This window comes from Panicum virgatum, chromosome 8K, assembly GCF_016808335.1.
Source record: "Panicum virgatum strain AP13 chromosome 8K, P.virgatum_v5, whole genome shotgun sequence".
NCBI lineage: Eukaryota > Viridiplantae > Streptophyta > Magnoliopsida > Poales > Poaceae > Panicum > Panicum virgatum.
The window spans coordinates 41,575,514-41,595,738 of record NC_053143.1 but is presented as its reverse complement, the minus strand read 5'-3'; the positions used below and the strand labels follow the sequence as shown (position 1 = coordinate 41,595,738).

The window sequence follows — 20,225 nt, the reverse complement described above, 5'->3', positions numbered from 1 at the left end:
GGGAAAGTGTTCACGAGTTCAGCAAATACAGAGTTCAAATCAAACTACTGAACCAATGAGTCGCGAGGGAAAGCGTAATGCGAATCTGCACAGCAACCAGCAAAGAGATATTGGACTGTTAAAATCACTGTCTTGTAATGGTCAAAATCACTGTCAAATGGAATGTTAAATACATTTAAACTCATGATAGTGTTTTTTTTTCTAAAACAGCTAGTGATATTGGACTGTTGGTGGATTTCAGACAATAGACAGATTTTAATTCTTCGATAGATAGTCCTAAGTCCTAACCCAAGGATTCAAAACACAGAAAATTTAAGTTCACAGGACTCCTAGAACTAGAACACATATTCCAATCATCATCAGATTGCAGGAGCATAAAAATGTTAGGAGTCAAATAAGTGTGACACAATATATTTATTCTCACTTCCAGTGGCGAATCCAGAAATTCTTAAAGGGGGGGCTGATTTCTTCTTTCCTCTCTTCTTCCTCTCCTTCTTCCTCATCTTTTCTTCTCCAAAATGAAGGGGAGGCTAAGGGGGGGCTCCATGGTGTTTTTTTGGGTCTAGGGGGGCTGGAGCCCCCCTAGACCCACTGCTGCTTCCGCCACTTAGTCACTTCCTTCAGCTTTCAAAGCTGGAAACGGTGGATGTATTTATCCATCCCATTCTGATCGTCCTTCTCGGGGACGGCAACAGTCTGATCGTCCTCGCCACCAGAGCACCTTCCGTGCGCCACGGGGACGGCGCCGGGCGTGGCTGTGGCGGTATCGTCCTTCTCGCCGCGATCGGAGGACTCCGCGGCGGCGTCGATCTCCTGCTTGACGGGTCTAGGCGCGACGATGCTGCGGTCGCCGCCGATCTTGGTGCGCTCTGCACCCGAGCGCCCACCCGCAGGTGCTGAAGCCGCGACGTCGCGCTGGACGAGCACCGTCTCGGAGACGACAGGAGGCGCGTCGACGGTCACGGCTGGGCGCGACGATGCTGCGGTCGCCGATCTTGGTGCGCTTTGCACCCCAGCTCCCGCCGGGCGCCAACAAGTCGGCGCTGGGCGCGGCCGCGGCGTCCATCCCCTCGCCGCGATGAAGTGGGAGGCGCGGCAAGTCCTCCTGGATCCCCGACTCGTCGCGTGTCGTCTCAGGCGCGGCGTCCCTGCTGGCCTCGCCGTCGGGGGTCTTGCTCTTGCCGCGGTCTTCTTGCGCCGCCGAGGGACTCCCGGTGACGAGGCTGCCGACGGAGCCCGGCGTGGCGCCCCTCACGTCGCCGTGCCCGCGGTCTTCTTCCTCCCGGAAGCGCGGGGTACTTGGCGGCCGCGGTTGGCAGCGGTCTTGCACCGCCGACGGCAGGCTCTTGGGCTTGGGGTCGCCGGCTCCCGCTGCGGTGCGGGCGTCTCCCTCCTCCTCGGCGCGCCTTAGGCCTCCTCTCTTGACGAGGACCGTGGCGCGATGAGCGAGCCGGCTCCGCATCGCCGCGGCGGCGCGGCGCACCCACGCCCCGCCCCTGGAGACGAGGGCGGAGAGGAGGCCGGCCCACCTCCGCAGGCGGCCCCGCCGTGGCATCGGGTCCATCTCTCCGCCCGCTTCTTGTCAGCCGACGTGGGGCGGGGTGTCGAGCTCTCTTGCTTGGTCTTGCTTGGCTTGTTGGGAAGGCAGGGGAGCAGGAAGGCGAGCGAGGGGAAGAAGAAAGGCTGGGCGGGCGGGAGGTGAAATAAACCGAGCGCGAGGCCGTTCCGTTGGGGGTCAAGTGCCAGCTGGCCGTTTCGAGGCGGTTACAGTTCTCAGCAGGAAATTTCATCAAACTAATACCCTTTCGCATTTTAAGCTTTATTATCAAAAGTTTGAAACGAGACTATTTAAATTTCACACATGTGTTGCAGTTTGATCTCGAGATCATGAGATCCAAACAAGGGGATTTGTCTCCAAGAATTTATTTTAAATTAATCACAATGTGCTCATATTTGGCTTATTATTTCTTGCTGCTCAGTTGGTTTCGTGCTTTGGACTACGGGTCAATCTAATAAGTTGATAAAAATGAATCAAAATGACATTCCACATAATTAATTTGGGGGAATAAATAAACTAGAGTGTGGTATCGTTTCATAATTAATAAGCTGTTCCAGAAAATAAGATTGGGTACCCTATTGCACATTGAATATTTAAATTAATCAGCTGTTCCAGAAAATAAGATTTGATTTCGTGATTTGGCATTGAATATTGAAGTTTTGGCTAGGCACACCGTAACACACCACAAGTTTCAGTCCATGCAATAGTTTAAAATGTATTTACTTTGTTAGGAGGAAATGTAAATAATCATGGAAAATATCATTTTCTAAATAAGATATTCATTCATGCCGGTTCCATTTGAGTTCTGGTTGAAAAATGAATTTTCACGGTTCTAAAATTCGAAAAAAATTCGAATCCATTATGGTTTGGAGATTGGAAATTTATAAAACCTACTCGCGCTCAAGCCCACCCCAAGTTTGGGGTTTCAACACATTTCCATCTCCACTGTGCAGCCCGAAGGCCACCACCGTTTTGGGCCGAAACCAACTGCAGCAGCTGCTGCAATTGCATATTGCATTGCCCGGTGGCGCCCTGCTGAAGCCCACCACGGTTTCCTCCTCTCCATATAACCGACACCCCAACCCCACCTGTCAGTCCCTCCACCCGCATTCGCCTGCAACAACTGCATGCATGATGCCATTGCTGACGAGCGAGAACCCTAGTGATGGTCTCTCGGCCGGTTGGCCCTGAAATTCATGTGTGTTCGCCGTCGCCTTCTATCCGGCCTATTGCATTGCTTCCAAGCCTCCTGACTGACCTGACTCAAGTTGGAACGAACAAAGTCCGGCGACGATCTTCCACCGCATTGAATATTGAAGGTTTGGCTAGGCATATCGTAACACCACAAGCTTCAGTGCATGCAATAGTTTAAAATTTATTTACTTTGTTAGGAGGAAATGTAAATAATCATAGAAAATATCATTTTTCTAAATAAAATATTTATTCATGACGGTTCCATTTGAATTTTGGTTGAAAAATGAATTTTTAGAGTTCTAAATTTTGAAAAGAATTCAAATCCACTATGGTTGGAAATTGGAAATTTATAGAAAAAAAGTCATATTTACCTCTCTGAACTATTTGTCGAGTTTACATTTCTACCTTAAACTAGAACATCAGGTATTTAGCCTCCTCGAACTCGCAAAACCGGACATGCGACCTCCCTAAATGGTTTTTCTTAGTAGTCTTTTTTATGTTTATAGGAGAATGCCCGTGCGTTCCTACGGGAAAAGAAAAATTTATGAACAAACATATCAGCGACCAAGATAACTATAAATGCTTAAATAGACTTGATACGCACGGGCATTCTGTATACGTACCAATAAATAACATATAGTTCCAAATAAATTCATAGGTATGTCATTGTCACTAAAGGCCATTCATATACAAACAAAACTATAGTGAATTCTATTTTATATCACATCCATTGATGTGGCTAAGAAATTTTTTTACTTCAGCGGGAAGCAGTTTTTGATAAGCATTCAAGTCCGATGACAACAGATCGACGATGAAGTAAACTTTTCAAGCGTGACGTAAGAGGAAAGATTACATGATTTAAAATCAACACCATACTAAACATTCCAAATAAAATATAATGATCCAACCAGTCTCATGCCGTGTAGAATCCCAAACTTACTACTTTCATTGAGGTCCAACCATGATGATCCTGCCATCACATTTACCACCAGTCAAGAATTCAGAAAGCCAAGTGCTTTTCAAATGATAAATATAATAAAATATATATGCATGACAATTACCTCATCTATCTCGTCAATACCTCCTTGTATACAATATTCTTCGTGTATGTCCCATCTAGAACTGATATATTTTTCTTAATATTTTTCGTAGCTGCTCTATGCTTCTTTTTATCTTTATTATTTTTACCCATACTGTTTGTTTTTTCCTCGTCGTCTTCCTCCTCCGCCTAAGCATTAGGTGGAACAACAAGAATCCTGATGTTAACACGGGCAGTAGCGCGAGACATTGCAACATACAATTGGCCATGAGAGAACACAGGTTCAGGTAGGTAAACACCAACATTAGGAATTGTCTGCCCCTGTGACTTGTTCACTGTCATTGCAAAACTAAGCCTGATAGGGAATTGCTTTCTCTTAGATTGGAACGGAAACATTTCATCATCGGATGGGCACAATGGTATGCGAGGGAGGAAAACCCGCTTTCCAGCATGTTGCCCCAACACAATTTCTGCATCTATGGTGTTCCTTTGGAATCCACGTACAACCAGCCTTGTTCCATTGCATAATCCATTTGCGGGGTCGAGATTTCTAAGCAATATAATTGGACATCCGATCTTTAGCTTCAACACATGCGGAGGCAGTCCATTGGGCGTCAATGTGTTCAGAAACTCTGCGGGATAGTAGTTATGTGGGTCATCTATGGCAGAATCAAAACTGTGATATTCTGTCTCCCCACCATGAAAAATACCAATCATCTTCATATTAATCCCATCCACCCAGTCATTACGTGTGGACAGAATTGCTCTAGAAGTGATGTAGTCCTTATTTGTTATGTTTTCATTTAGATTTGGAAAGATGCTTTCGATCAGTGTATCAAGGGCTTTGCCACCTCCTGCATATGGCACGCAAATTTCATCTGGTAGACGAACGTTTCCATCACAATTAACATCCTCTATACCTCCACCGATGCGCAGCAAATAATCTGCAAACCATGGATCATTCTGTGCTCTCATGTTGCGTACCAGCTTAAGTTGGTGCATGTACTCCCAAAGATACGACCTCCGCAACGAAGCATCAACTATCTGAGCCCTGGACCCTTTCCGCACAACTAGTAGGACTTGCCTGAAATCCCCCGCAAACACAACAGTCTTCCCACCAAACGGCATATTTGGACAGTTCATTATATCTCGTAGGCTATTGTCTAGTGCCTCAATGGCTTGTCTCTTTGTCATAGAAGCTTCATCCCATATTATTAGAGATGCTGTCTGTAGCAATTTAGCAGTACCACTTTGTTTAGTAAAACTACAAGATGCACCTTCTTCTAAGGTCAGCGGGATCTTGAAACGAGAGTGGGATGTCCTGCCACCCGGCATTATGGAGGCTGCAACACCAAATGTAGCTGTAGCCACTGCAATTTTGTTTTGGTGACGTAGGTTTGCATGTAACGCTCTGTACAAGAATGTCTTCCCAGTCCCACCAGGTCCATCAACGAAGAATAATCCACCCTTATCATTGTTAACAGCGGCCATGATGACATCATAAGCATCCCTTTGCTCTACGTTTAGAGTCTCCACCATAGCTACATCGTCATTGTTCGCCTCAATGTTTGCCTCCTCGAATATCTCACGGGGAATACCATTAGCATCATCATACATGTCGTCAACATCTGGAAGAGGAAATGACTTAATATCCTTACCCATTGACTGAAGCATTTTCCTAATATCGATCAAAACCATCTGATCGACCACCGCGGTTGATGCACTGTTACGCTTATAGTCCTCGGACATTGCCTCCAAGTGTTTCTGCCACAACCCAAACACATCACTTGGCTCACAAAAAACTAATATTGTTGCAAATAGCCGCTGTAATGAGGATGGTGTAACATCTCGTAATTTTTGCGGAATGTTATATATTGCGAAAATGCGAGTTTTCAAAAACTTTTTGGGTGATTGTGTTATTAGCTAGAATAATGTAAGGATGCCTTCTAATTCTCTCTCAATTTCCTAGAATTTAAAAACAAATTAACATAAGGACATTATTGCTAGCGTGAACATTTGGAGTTGTTTGGATTTATTTGCATCTACCTTGTTTATTCGAATTCGATTTGGAGTTATATTTCTTGTTTGAAAATTATGTGGAATTCAAATTCGATTTGGTCAATCGAATTCGAATTCAAATGCTAATGCTAACTACTCCCTCCTTCCTCGTTTATAAGGCACGGTGGAACATGGCACGGTCTTCCAAACGATACTTTGACCATTTATTTGTCATATATTATATCACTTATGATTATAAATTTATAATCATTGTAAACTATATTTGATGACGAATCCAATTATATAAAATTTACATTATAAAAATTAAAAATTAATAGTTAAATTATTGATCAAAGATATAAATGTTTGAATCTTGATATGCGTGTGTGCCTTATAAACGGGGAAGGAGGGAGTAAGTGCTAACAGGTCAAGATCTAACCCAGCAAAGTGCAAACGGTCCAGCCCAATCCCTAGCTAACCCAGCAACCCAGCAGGCCGATTTGGCCTGTTCCCCCACGCACGAGTCGGCCCAGAGCTAGCCCAGCATACCCCCACGCCACCTCTTTCTTCTTGTGATGCTTACAGGTGGACCCCGCCGGTCAGGAACCTCTGTTTCTCTTCCACGCCACGCCTCATCCCCATCTCCGTCGCTTTTTCGCCGACGCCGTGCGCCCCGGCTCGCTCCGCTCCGCCTGACGCGCCAACGCCGTCCGCCCAGCTTCGCGACAAGACGCAAACGCCGCCGCGCCCCCTTTCCACCTCACCCTTGACCGGTTGCCGCGCTCCCCAAGCCCTAGACCGCCCTTGCAGCCGCGCGATGGCCGCCGCGTGTCCCTGCGCGCGCCCCCAAGCCCGCCGGCCAAATCCTCGGCGTCCGTGCCCCAAATCGAGCCCTGGCCGCCGCCTATAAAACCCAGTGCCGCCGCACCAAACCCTAGACCAGTTCCTCCTTGTCCGCCACCTCCACACCAAGAACAGAGAGAGGGAGGAAATCAGGGAAAGGAAGGAGAAGCCGGCTGTGCCGCCGAGCCCAGGGTGCAGGAAGACGACGTCGACGCCGACGACAAGCTGCCACCGGGGAACACGCAGAGGAGGAGGGCGCCGCCGCGAGGACCAGCACCGCCGCCGCCTCCGGTGCACGCCGTCGCCGCCAGTTCTGCGCGCCGGATCGTACCGTCGCCATGCCAAGGAGGAGCCAGCGCTGCCGTGTCCGGAGTCCAGCGCCAAGAGGAGGGAGAGTGTCGCCGGATGCTGCCACCGCTTCACCAGGCCGGCGCCCGTACGACGCCATCGACGCTCGTGAGCTGCACGGCACAGCACCAACCCGTCACGGCCGCGACACCTCGCTGCACCGTCCCTCTCGCCATCGATCCAGAGCCGGTAGGCCGCCGTCCCGTCGCCCCTCCACCCCGTCGTGCTGCCGGCCAGAATGCCAATGAACCGTCCGTAGACAGCCATAGGACCACCTTGTCCCACCATTTTTGTGCAGGGACCCCGCCGTCGCCCTCATTCCTCGTTGCAGCCAGACGCCGCCGCGGCCCTGCCTTGCCGGCGTTCCGCGAGCGTCTCGGCCACGTCGCGGCCACGGCCTTGCCATACGCCCGCGCGTGCGCTCCGTCTTCCCAGAGCCCAAAGGTCGAACCTTTGCTCGTGCATAGCCGCACACACCACCGCGCCGGACCAGAACTGAACGGCCGCCGCGCCATGGCCATGCCTTGGCGTGCAGACGCACACACATGGGCACTGCCCCGGCCGAAGGCCAAGCCCTTTGGCCCGTGCTGCTCACAAGCACCTCACGGCCGTTGAACCCAACCTCGCCAAGGCTGCCTGTCGCGTGCACTCGTGCACTGGCCAAGACAGGACCTTTTGGCTCCCTTCGCACACGGACACACGTCTCTCAGCCAGAAGTTCGGACCTTACCCTCTGAACCCGCGAGGCCGCCGTGCCGCGTCGCCGTCACGTTCCAGGGTCGCCTTGGCACGGTGAACACGTTGCCCAAGCCACGCCGCTCCACCTTGCTGCTGTCTCGCTGTCGCCGCGGCCCTGGAACGCCAGGGAACCGCGAGCACATGCGCCTGTACACGAGCTTGCTGCGGACACGTCCGCCGCGCGCTCCACACACATGCCCAGCCGGCCACGAGCTGCAGCTCACCACGGTCGCGACCTCCGTCCTTTTGCACGATGCTGCCTAGTTGCCGCCTTCGGCTTAGCCTCGCTTGCCTATAGCTCGCCTAGCTTTCCACGGACCAACCATCACACGGGCCGATGAGAGATGCACGTCACGAACGTGTAAGCCTTCTGGTTGTCATCTCAGTTCCCATAACCAAGCCCAAGCCAATCTGTGTGCACATGCTAGTGCATGGCCAAGGCAAAGCACGTTTGCCTCCTAAAGTGCTACAACACCTTGCAAGCCTCCTCCACGTTGTAGCTCGATCACACGTTTTGCCATGTGCACGTGCATGTTGCATCCTTGCCCTGCCTAGCCATCGTGGCCTTTGCCATGCCACCCGTGCACCTCACTGCCGCGCCACAGTTGTGCTTGGACGCATCGCCTGGTGACTGCGAACGCCGTCGCGACGTCGCGTTCACAACGTTCCCGGGCCCTTCTCGCCTCTCACCGAACACCTATCGAACACGAGCCCCTTCGCTCGCCACACCTAGACCCAGCGCGACGCGCTCCCGACCGAGCCATCCTGCCCTAACCTTGCCTTGCCATCGTCAAGCTGCCACGGTCCAGCCTTGCCGGCGTTCTGCGAGCGCTTAGACCGATCCACGACCTCGGCCGAACCGAGGGCCCGCTCGCGTGCGAACGCACGCCGGTGCCAAGCTGAGTGTCGCTATCGCCTCGCCACCTCCGCCTCTGTTTCAACATGTGCACGCGCACGAGCACGCCCACACGCGCCAGCCACACACCGCCGAGCCTGGACCCGTCACCTCGCAGCTCGTCCTTGTGCTGCCGCCGAAACCTTGCCGTCCCGCCGCCGCCGCGCCTCGCGGCCTTGATCTGCTCTGCCTTGGTTCGCCCTTGCCCCACCTCTCCAGAACGCTTCCTGCTACACGCGAGCCGCCGCCGCGCTCTCGTCCTGTCGACGCCGTCGTTACCGCCGTAAATCCTCGCCGCTCGAAGACCTCGCCGTCCTTGACCACGTGCCCCTGCCAAGACCCGTCGAAGGACACGCTGATGCGTGGGACTGGGACATCAGCCTGAGAAGGAAGGAGGAAGAAGAAGGAAAAGAAGAAAAGAAGAAAAGAAGAAGAGGGAGATGGGCCGCTGCTACTCCGCCGGCCTAGATCGCCTTCGCCTGCCAGCCCAAGTCGCCAAGCCGGCCTCCGAGCCGAGTTCCCGAGCCGAGCCCAGTTATCCGAGCCGACCTGCTAATCCACGAGCCGCGTCAGCCCACCAAGCCAAGCCGAGATGTTAGGCTGCCAAGCCGGCCCGTCTCTCTTTGAGCCCAGAAGCCATCCCTTTCACCTTTTCTTTTCTGGTTTTTCCTGACATGTGGGGCCCGCCTATCAGACTCACTGTTTCGCCGACACGTGGGCCCAGCTGACCCCGCTGACACGTGGACCCGTTGACCGGTTGACTTGGTTAACGTTGACGAGGTCAACACTGACGTCATCACAGGCCATGATGACGTCAGCTTTTTGGCGGACCCCGTGCTGACGTCATCAGTACACGTGGCACTCCCTGGTGCTGCCACGTGTCGCGTTGTGTATTTTTGTTTTTCCGAAAACCTTTATTTAATTCCAGAAATTGTTTTAAGCTTCAGAAAATCATAATAAATCAACCGGAGCTCCGAAAATTATGAAACAAGTTTCATAATTCTTCTAAAATCATGATCTACGTGTTAGAGTAGGTTTTGTTGTGAGTTGGAGCTTATTTGAGTAGTTTTGTACATTCTTGCACTTTGGCCCCTGTAGTAATTTGTAATTACGGATAGGTCCTGCTGCTGAAGAGAAGATCGATGCCCCGGACGCCCAGAAGACCTAGGAGGATGTCTCGGACTACGAGAAGACCCTGAGGACCCCGGATGACTACGAAGAGCTGCCAGGTTCACGCCCATCTTTGACTTGAATACCTATTAGGCATTGCTTGCTAGAAATGCTATCGCTATACTTGTGTGTGTGTGTGAGATAAGTCTGCATGGCCTACTTGTTTACCATATTCCTTGCATCCCTATTATACCTTGATTGATTCTTGGATGCTTTGGCTACTATGAGAGTGATTGGGTATGGGATTCCATATTATGATAGTCTTGGCATGCATGAGATCCAACATGTGAGGAGCCAGTGATAGGGCTTTTAGCGGAGGCAAGCGACTAGCCGGGGATGTGTGGTGGGCACATCCTAAGGAGCACCTGAGGCGGGTGCGGGATGAGGAGGGGTGTACCTGTGTGGTTGCCCAAGGAGAGGCGATACCTGTTATGGGTGCCTTTGGCGGACCTTTGCGGAGGACTGCGCACTTGCCCCGGCAATATAGTTCGAGATAGTGCCCCTGGTGATGGAACTATGTCAAACGTGCACACCACTTACCCCCGTATGGGCAGGGGTTCCAGCCATTTCTAGATGTACGGTACCAGACTGTGGCTGTGTTTAACGAGAGGGTAGGCCGAGCACGCCCATGGGAATTCGGGGTGCGTCGGGCCCGGTCGGGTGTCCCGACCCAGTCTCCAGGAGAGGGTAGACCGCATACGCCCAATTCGGGGTGCGTGGGCCCGGTCGGGTTCTCCGACCCCAATCTCCGAGATTCTCGGAGCCATGGCCAGGCTAGAGATCCACAGCCCCGGAACATTCGTTGCGGCGAATGTTTCCCACCCCGGGAATGCAGGATGGTGCTGTCATGGTTAGGGAGTCATGGTTGTGGGCTGTGTCTCAGTCGGTTGATCCCCGGCTTGCAGCCCGAGTGGGTACGGGTGTACAACCCCTGCAGGGTGAAAACTATACGTATAGCCGCGTACTCGGTCATGTACATCTCTTGATCCGGCTGCACTTTCATAGAGTAGTGAACCCCAGTACTTCTACCTTCCTCTAGACCACTTCCCCCTGTGGAGTCAGATGAGGTGCAGGGAGAGGGAGTTTCCTGCACCGACCTGGGATGGGTGAGAGACATAATTATCGATATATATATATATATATATATATATATATATATATATATATATATATATATATATATATATATATATATATATATATATATATATATATATATATATATATATATATATATATATATATATATATGCTTGCATAGGAAACCTCAGCCTATCCTTTGGCTACTTTTTATACCTTTGCATCCACTTAAAAGCTTGCATACGGATGGTGACGTGAACCTATCCCATCCTTGGGGATAGTTTGGCAAGATGCAGGATCCGATCAGGAGTTCGACGCCAACAATGACGGATGGAACGATTGAAGCTTAGAAGCTCGTGCTATGCTCAAGTGCTGCCTGTGGAGATGAAGTTCGAGTTGAAGGATGGCCTGAAGATCAGCTACCGCTACCGTTTTCTGTTTGTTCCAGTTTAGCCCAATGGGCTTGTAATAAAAGTTTCGTACTGCAAATCCTCAGGATATTGTAATAATTAAATCCATGTTTGAACCTGTTTTAAGTGAGTATGAACTGATTTACTGCCTGAAATGAGTTCTGTATGTGATAGCTACTGATCCAGGGACTATCACAACGATACAGGGATTCCGGTTCTTCGTTCGAAAACCCGGGTCGTTTTAGATGGCATATGGAAGTCAGCAGCTTTAGAAAGACACTCATCCAAGGTGTTATCCTCTTCAATCAGACCCCTTTTCTCAGCCGCTTCACGAAAAGAAGGATGGACAACACCATCAACAGTCCTCAAGTGCTGGAATGAGGTTGCACCTCGTACGTGATTTAAGAGGACCTGGAGATAGTACCGTTCTCCTTCAGCAGGATGAGCAGACACGACTACCAATCTGTGCTGCTGTAGCTATTTTTCTTGGTTGCCAAAATTTACCATTTGATTGCCATGTGAAATGCTCAGGGAAATCACGGTACAATATACATCGAGCCCACTCATATTGTCTATTTGCTGCAAAATAGGTTGTTAGCATTGACTCATCAGCACCTGGACGGTTCACAACATTTTCTATCTTCTGTCGCTCATGGAACGAAACCATGTGCATGTCAGGCAAATGGAGCTGGAGCTGTTTCACAGGTGGGTAGTTCTTACTCAAGTCAAATCCATATATCCTCCACAAAGCTTCTGGAGGAGTAACCCATCGAGCATCTCGATACTGTTTGATTTCATCGACATTCCCTTGGTCGTCCACCTTGCCGGCCTCCCTGACAGCCACGCTTGCTCGGTCGTGACCCTTATATACATACTTGAATAAGTATTTGACCGATTTAATGCTACCACAAGCCTCAACATTTATGTGGCAGTTGAATGTACGTAGCAAGTAAGGGTTGTATGGCACAACCCATCGGTTGTCTAGTTCATGTCCTCGTACTTTTTCTTTACGACCATCATCACGACGCCTATACACTGGGTATGCATCTTTGCCTTGTGAAGTAGCATCGCAGAACGGTCGCGGGTGCCAGTTTTTGCATGAAGTGCGTCCCTTTGTACATGGACAATTGGGATTCATCAAACCGCATGGCCCATGCATCATATGCTTTATATCCATCTTATAGAGTTCTGGATATTTCTTCTTACTTGGTAGCTCGGCTGATATAAGGGCATCATACTGCTCTGGGCATGTAAGTTTCCATTTACGTTGCATTATAAGCAAAAAATGTGCATGTGGTAAGCCTCTTTTTTGGAACTCCACGACATACACTAGGCCCTGACCTTACCAAGTATATCATTTTTCATTAACCTCGTTTTGAGCTCCTCCAACTTGGCCCGAAACACACGGGTCACAAGATCCGGGCGATCCTGTGCGGCCTGGCCAGGGTAGAGTTCATTTTTTATCTCCTCCCAGTTAGGGTTACAGGCCATTGGTCAAGATTCAAGGCAACATAATAATCATCCAAATCATCAACCTGGCCCACACTTCTAAGATGTTGAGAATAAGGATTATCACGCAAGATGCCGACCAATTTTTCAATAACTTCTCTATCTCTTTGCAAACATTCTTCACGACACTTCCGGTAACAATGTTCTAGGGACACTTCATCATCATAAAAGTATAACTCAAGATGTTTTGGTTCAGTGCCCTCCTCTTTGCCAAAGGATCGTATGTTGTGGTAGATCTGACCGTGTGCACGAAATGTGTACACACCGCCGTTCATCAAGTTGGTGGTCATACGATCTAGATGACAATATAATGAAGTGAAAGAGAAATGACCATTAAAGAATCTGATGTTACTATGGAAGTGTCTTGCATCAGCATCCGAGCTAGACCACAATCTCATTAGTTCTGGAGGTGTTTCAGGGGTGTCAAGATGAATTTTACCACCCCTACAGCAGAAATCAGGCGGTTCAAACTGGAACTTCTTTGCATTGCAGTGCTCGCAGTTGTCAACTGGTTTCAACATGTGAGTCTCGGACGGCACATTGGCATAGACCTTGGAATATGGATCTTGTTCAGCAACATCTGGTTCAATAGTGTCATTCAAATCGATGTCTGATTGATCATCCATGTCGCTCTTATCGTCTAAAACAAATCAACAAATGGTTCAGAATATAGTGCAACTAATTTATTAATGAGAAGTGTTTATATATCAACTCACCTTGCCCCGCGAAAAGGTAACCCTCCTCTTCTTCCTCGTCCTCCGAGAAAACTACGTCTTGGTCGCAATCTGTCAATTTTTACAATGTAATCTGAACACCAGTGTTTATATATAACTATTCATTATCTTCATGGAAAAAAGACACATACCGTCCTCCACATATGGTTCAGGATGAGAGTCTGGTTCATGATTCGGTGTCGGGTTAACAATTCCTGCAATAAAAAGAAAAGAATGATAGTTGGAGTTGTCACTATGAATTACAACAGTATTGAAATGCATTATTCAAGGTAAACATTGGTCTGGTAAATCTAATTAACAGATATGGAGTATCTTACTTACCACTGGAAGGTAGATATGTCCTAACGGTCCCACTGCCATTAGCATCACATTCCATCGCACCTAGAAAGCACCAACTCCATGGATTAGTGGATGATCCCCAAATATTAAGTTACTACGGGATGGGGATAAATGTTCAATTACCCTGATCACCGACGGTTGACCTCGTAGGTCTGATTGTATCATCCTCATCTACTACGCCAAGCCCAAATGTATTCTTCCCAATCGTGGATTCAAAACGCTGGTTCTGACGGGATCTGAATGTATGTCTCTCGCCCGGCGAGACATGCCGTCTTCGTGGACTCTTGGTAGGAGAGCTTGTTCCAATTTCAGTGGAGGGTGTTACCACGTCATCAACTTGAGGAGAAGATGGGGGCACATATCGAGGTGTAACGGATAAATCCGGTACATCGTATTCATGTATAGGGTATAGTCTCGGTTCGTTAGGGAACACGAGCTTAGGTGTGAAGCTCGTATTCATAATGGCACACGAATCTTTATGTAAATTGTTAGCAACTAAATCCTTAAGTCTTCTCTTGTATTCCCTCTTGCCTAGCTTCCTTGAGGGTTCCCGGTTTTTTGCTGTAATGGCCGAAGGGTTTTCCACCTTCTTCGCACGATACGCCTCGCGACGTCGTTGATTTATAATTGCTTTCTGTTCAGATGACATTGATGCCCTTCGGGCTCTATCCCTTTCCCGCCTACGTTCTGTAGGATCGACATTCTCTGCCAATTAAAATGAGTTTGCTCAGATTTGTGCTTTTATCTAAGTAGCCACAAGACTTAAAAAATCATAAACAATTACGACGCTTACCAGGTCCATCACGAGACTCCACGCCCTCGGAGTTCTCAATGTCCTCTCCGGCACCATCACAAGCTGTAGTCATTAGTAGGGTCAGACATTAGTATTAAGAGCATTTAAGCAGCCGTTTCTTGTAATCAATGGTAGCATCCGCCTGTTTGGAGGTCTGCTGTATATGGTACTCTACTGCCCCCCTGGAAGTATGATGGATTAGTGTGCAACCAATCGCAGTTCTGATCACGATCCATATCATCATTTGGAGGCAATACATCACTAAGCGGTGAAGGGTCTGTGCGAGGCGCGGCACAGCGAGGATGGTGATCGTGCGAGAGCGGTAGGGAATCGTGCGAGCGCGGTAATCCCGGGGGCCACGGTTCAGGGTTCAGGCGAGAAGACCAGACGTGAGGGGGGCGACCCACGGTGGAAGCGACCCAGACGGAGGGGGGCGACGTTTGAGGCGGGGCGGGACCAGACGCGAGGGAGGCGACGGTGGAAGCGACGCACCGTCGCCTCCTTAGGTTTATTATTAGTTGTCGAGATTTTGGATAAATATTTGAAAAATTATAGTAAATCACAAAAAAATTTAAAATAGAAAATTAAATTTTGTTGAACTCCACATGAGTAGGTCTATGCAGTAAACATATGATATAATTTAGTAAAAATTGTATTTATATATATACTTTCTATAATTAATTTATATCTATATTTTTTGTGGTCCAATCATGGTGAAATTTTTATGGTGATCTAATAATTAAATGATCGAGCTGCAGTAAATCATGATCTATTATACTATGGGCCTGTTTGGCCGGGCTTCAACTGCTCCGGCTACTGTAGCTTCCTGTAGCGGTACTGTAGCATAGAGCCGGTGAAGCCACAGTTTCCCAGCTCCACCGGCTCCTCCCTTACCGTAGTTGCCTGTAGCATGGAGCGGATGGTTTCAGTTCCGCGCTACAGTGCAGCACAGTGCCGTGGAATTTACACCAGAGCTGGAAAATAACATGAACATGGAAATTGTACCCCCTCAGCTTTGGTCCAACTCTCCAACCCCTATATGTGTGGCTGGTTCCAAATCCCAAGAGAATGAGTTTGGCGCCGCACAATTAGATATCACGACTGATGTTTCCAAATCCTATGCTACAGTCAGTTACTTTTATTGAACTAGCAAGGTGGCATGCGCAGATAGCGCGCGAGTAGCTAATCTTTTTGCTAACTTTTATGTTTGTACGGATAGTGTCATTGCAATTCTTTTCCAAATGGTTCAAACTATGTGTCGTCTATGTTTCTACATCTGTCATATTTTGTGAATTATTTTTTGGCACACGAATTTAGGAGAAAAAAGGAATATCTTATGTATAAACATATATTTTCATATTATTCATGCCTTACAGTGTTCGTGGCCTTGTTCATGTTACTGATTGCCATACCTATGCCCAACAGTATTATTCGCAAAAAAAACTACATTGTAAAACCCATTGTGACACCCAAGGATTTGGAAGGTGATTAAGCTCTAATTTCCATTGTCAAACATTGGTTATCATTTGGGCGAAGGAGCCACGTGTGATAATGAGGTCAAAAGGTGGATTTGAAAATTTTGAAAGAGAAGTGACCAAAAATAGTATACATTACGGGAAATGGCAATACTAGGATAAATGTGTGGAGAAAATTTAAATGGTACTAAAAAAGATTTGAATTTGGACAAGTTTATGAAGAAGAGCATTAAGGTCAATAAGATATTTTGGGGAGCATAAAGCTTTTACTTAAACAGTGAAGTTTAGGACAACATGAAAGTTGTAATATAAGTCATATAATACAATATGAAATAAAGTTAAAATGAGGATTTGAATGATCTGGGCAGTGATTAGACAGATAAAGTTGGATAAAAATGCTGATTTGGAGAATAAAGCTGAAAAGAGGCCAAGTGTTGGTTTTGCAGTGTTGAAAGTCAAATTTTGGAGGAAAGTTAAGTAAGTTTTTGTGTAGAAATTTTGGATATAATTAAAATGCATCTAGGTATACAGGGATGTATACATAATGCAATAGTGTCACTTGAAATCCAGGAAATTTTGGACAAGATATTTAAATTGAGTTCCAAATTTTGAAATACGCCACTGGAAATCTGAAACTCTAAATTTGCAGTGAAGACAGTGGAATAGCTCGATCTTCAGAAGAATATTATGTGAAATTGGTAAATCTTTTGAACATATCTTGAATGAAAGACATATAGAGGGATGTACTCTCTACAATTTTGGTTTAAGATTCAGGCATCGATTGTGGCTGAAATTTGGAAAGAATTTGTGTCAAAGTTTCGGATTCAGAAAAGAATTACCTGATGTCAAAGTTTAGGATCCAGATGATAGCCAATTTCACCTTCAAATACTCCCCCTCCTTGTCCCGTCCCCAAAACCAAAAGCCCCCTCCTCCCTCCTCTCTCCCTCGCTCCCTCCCAAGAACCGTCCACCACCCACCACCGCGCCAAGGACATGGCGCGTGGTCGCCGTCCCAAGCACCGCCACCCTGCACGGCGTGCTCCGCCGCCAGCTCTACCTCGGAGGCTCGGCCTGGCGAGCATCACCGGCCATGTTGCGGCGTTTCTTGAGGCTGGAGGAAGGCGCCTCCTCCGGTGGGTCGCCGCGGCACTAATGCGCAGACTAGCGCGCGCATTGGGCAGCGGCGAGGCGGCGGGGCGCGGGGACGGCGAGAAGCTACTTCTGAACGACGACGACAGCAACGAGACCGCCGAGCGGGAGGCCGCCCCATCATCCGCCACCGCCGCAGCCCTCGTGCAAGAAGACGAGCCGCCTCAGGAGAGCACCGCGGTGCAAGAAGACGAGCCGCCTCAGGAGAGCACCGCCGCCGCGATGCTCGTGCACGAAGACCAGTCGCCTCAGGAGAGTGCCGCCGCCGCGCTCGTGTAAGAAGAAGACAAGCCGCCTCAGGAGAGCGCCACTACAGTGCCCAAGAACTCTGGTGCCGCTCTAGGGAAGAACACTACCAGCGTGGCCAAGAATGTCGGAGCCGGCGCCATGCTCAAGAAGCCGAACAGGAAGAGCCATCTTTCGCCGCATCCGCGCCCCCAAACTCTACCGCCGCGTCTGCGTTCCCCACCGATAAGGATTCCCTCCATTCCAGTCCGCTTCTTGGTCGTTTACTCATTTCTTGATCCCCTTTTGTTGCGTTGCATTCCTTGTTGGTTTTAGGATTGGAAGTCTGGAGTGCTTCCTTCTTGATTCTTCGCTCTCTACCCTTCTAGTCTCAAGTGCCCTCTGTTTGCGACTATTTCCTCTGGTCGACTGTTTCTTGCCCTTTGTTTATGATTGTTTCCTCTAGTCGAGTGTTTCTTGATAAATGGGCACTTCCTTGCAGCCTGATCCGTTCAAGGAGGATGGTTACAATATTGCGGAGCTCTACCGGGAGTGTGAGGACCGCAATGATGAGGTTGCACTGGGTTACGCCAGGCTCTGCAGGAGCCGTCAGATGGTGCTGAGCGATAAGAAGAAGAAAAAAGACCGGGAATTGTGCAATGTTCAAAATAGACGGCTATAGCCACCGCTATAGCCTTTGGGAGAGGAGAAGGATCCATATTTTAGCCCTAAAAGGTTAAATCCTCTATTTAGCCAGCTAAACTATATAATTGATTTTTGTTTATTGCTAGTTTAGTATTTGTTGAGAAATCGTTGCCTCTAATTTGACACCAACTTCCAAGAAGTGGTACCAAAGTAGCATGATACACTTTTTCCACGGACCCTATACCCACACTGTATACCAAGAAGATCTTCACCTAGACACCAATATGGGAGACCAACTCAATTTGGAGACTCAAATCTTTATTCACCATAATTTAGTACAACACAAGACTCTTATACTATTTACGTGGCACCCTACCATAACACTACTACTTTACATGACAATCATACCATCTTCTACTTGAGACCTCATATGATATAGTATGGCAAAAGGGGAGGGAAGCACCCCTATTAATAGACTCCATGGCTCATATGGTTTTTCCATGTGTTAATCTTCTACACACTTCCTATAAAATATCTAACTCTAGATTTTTCTTACGCTTATCTAATCATACAAATATCTAGTTTCTAAAGTATTCCATATTTTACTATAAAGCACGACAATCATGGTTTATGCATTCTCTTTAATTTTTTAGAAGCTTCTCACAAGTATGCATTGTTATTTTCAACAGTATTGAACTTCATCATTTACAAAACTTAGTATTTCATTAGTAATGAGAGAATGAAACTCTTGACGTATTTTAATGCATGATTTTTGCGATCGGTATTTCAGTGCATGATGTAATGAACTTTGTGACCTGTATCTGTTTAATTTGATGTTTTGAACATATAAATTTTGAAGTTAATTACTCAATTTGCAAAACCATTAAATAAGGTTAGCGGAAGCTATATCCCGCTATAGCATTTTCTTAACCTCTGGAAAACCGACCGCTAAACGTCTTAGCCCGCTATTTTTTAACATTGTAACTGTGTGACATTTGCTTTTTCCACGAAGATGAGGTGAATCTGTTTCCCAAGGAAGAGGTACCAATATCAAGTTCTTCAATTGAAACAAAGTAGCAACCGGTATCCTAATTTGTAACACTGATGACTCTTTGGTTGGTTCACAGCTCAAGGAGCATTGCGAGCAGCTGAACTGCGGTGGCTTCCTCTGCCAGAGAAGGGGATGCATGATCAGGTGCAAGGCTCTGCGAGAGGCTGGTCTCCACTCTTATTACCTCCACGAGCAGAGCTACCGAGCTAATGATCTTCTTCACTCCTTGTACTGAACGTACCTTAGACTGCAATCCCCTGCTCCTGCTCATGGTTATCTGATCCGATACGAATTTTCTTTCCTTGGACTGCAGACTGGTCATGCCTTCTCTTGGAGCAGCATGGAATTGAAGCCTGAGATAGATCGACTCTACAACTTCTCTTACCCACTATGCATCCGATCATTGTACTTGAGTGACTCCAGAACTTACCTACTGTGAATCCGATCTGTATACTTGACTGATATTGCTGTGTTATGTGTGCATTTGATCTGGGGGTTCTTGACTACTAAACTACTTGTCATTCTGATCTCATCCACCTTTGCGGATCTATTTTTGTTTCTGTTTTTGTTTTTCTCGCATCCAATTGGGTTTGACAAATCTATTATCATCAAATCTTCCAAAAAAATATGAATCGGAGGCCAATTGGACGCACTGCAGAGTGAGACATGAGGGTTTTTTTTTTATGAATGAAGCGAGACATGAGGTTGGGGACAAAGCGGAAGCGAGTAGGAAGAGAAGTTGAAGAAAGTGGCCACTACTTGCACACAGCACGCTAGAAGAGAAGCACATGAAAGATGTGCGCTAGCATTCTCAAAAGCAAATTTACTTGATTCAGCTTGAGTACCGTAGTGCAAACCATTTACACTACTGAATTGGTATAGTTGCTCAAATCCTAGCTTAGGCTGCCTCGCGTTCTTAGAAAGTGTTTACATTTGCATTTGATGCGGCATTAGTGATGAGAAAGGGTTCCCTTCCTTTCGGACAACACCAGGAAGGTTGAAAGGCAAGCTGCAGACTACAGTAAACATGAAC

General features: G+C 47.7%; 1 protein-coding gene across 1 annotated transcript; it reads right to left on the bottom strand.

Moving 5' to 3' along the window:
• Nucleotides 1-3,980: 3,980 nt before the first annotated feature.
• On the bottom strand, nucleotides 3,981-5,540 carry LOC120645749 (ATP-dependent DNA helicase pif1-like). Its single transcript, XM_039922496.1, has one exon. It carries the CDS (start codon nucleotides 5,538-5,540, stop codon nucleotides 3,981-3,983), a length of 1,560 nt encoding a protein of 519 aa, XP_039778430.1.
• Nucleotides 5,541-20,225: the final 14,685 nt, after the last annotated feature.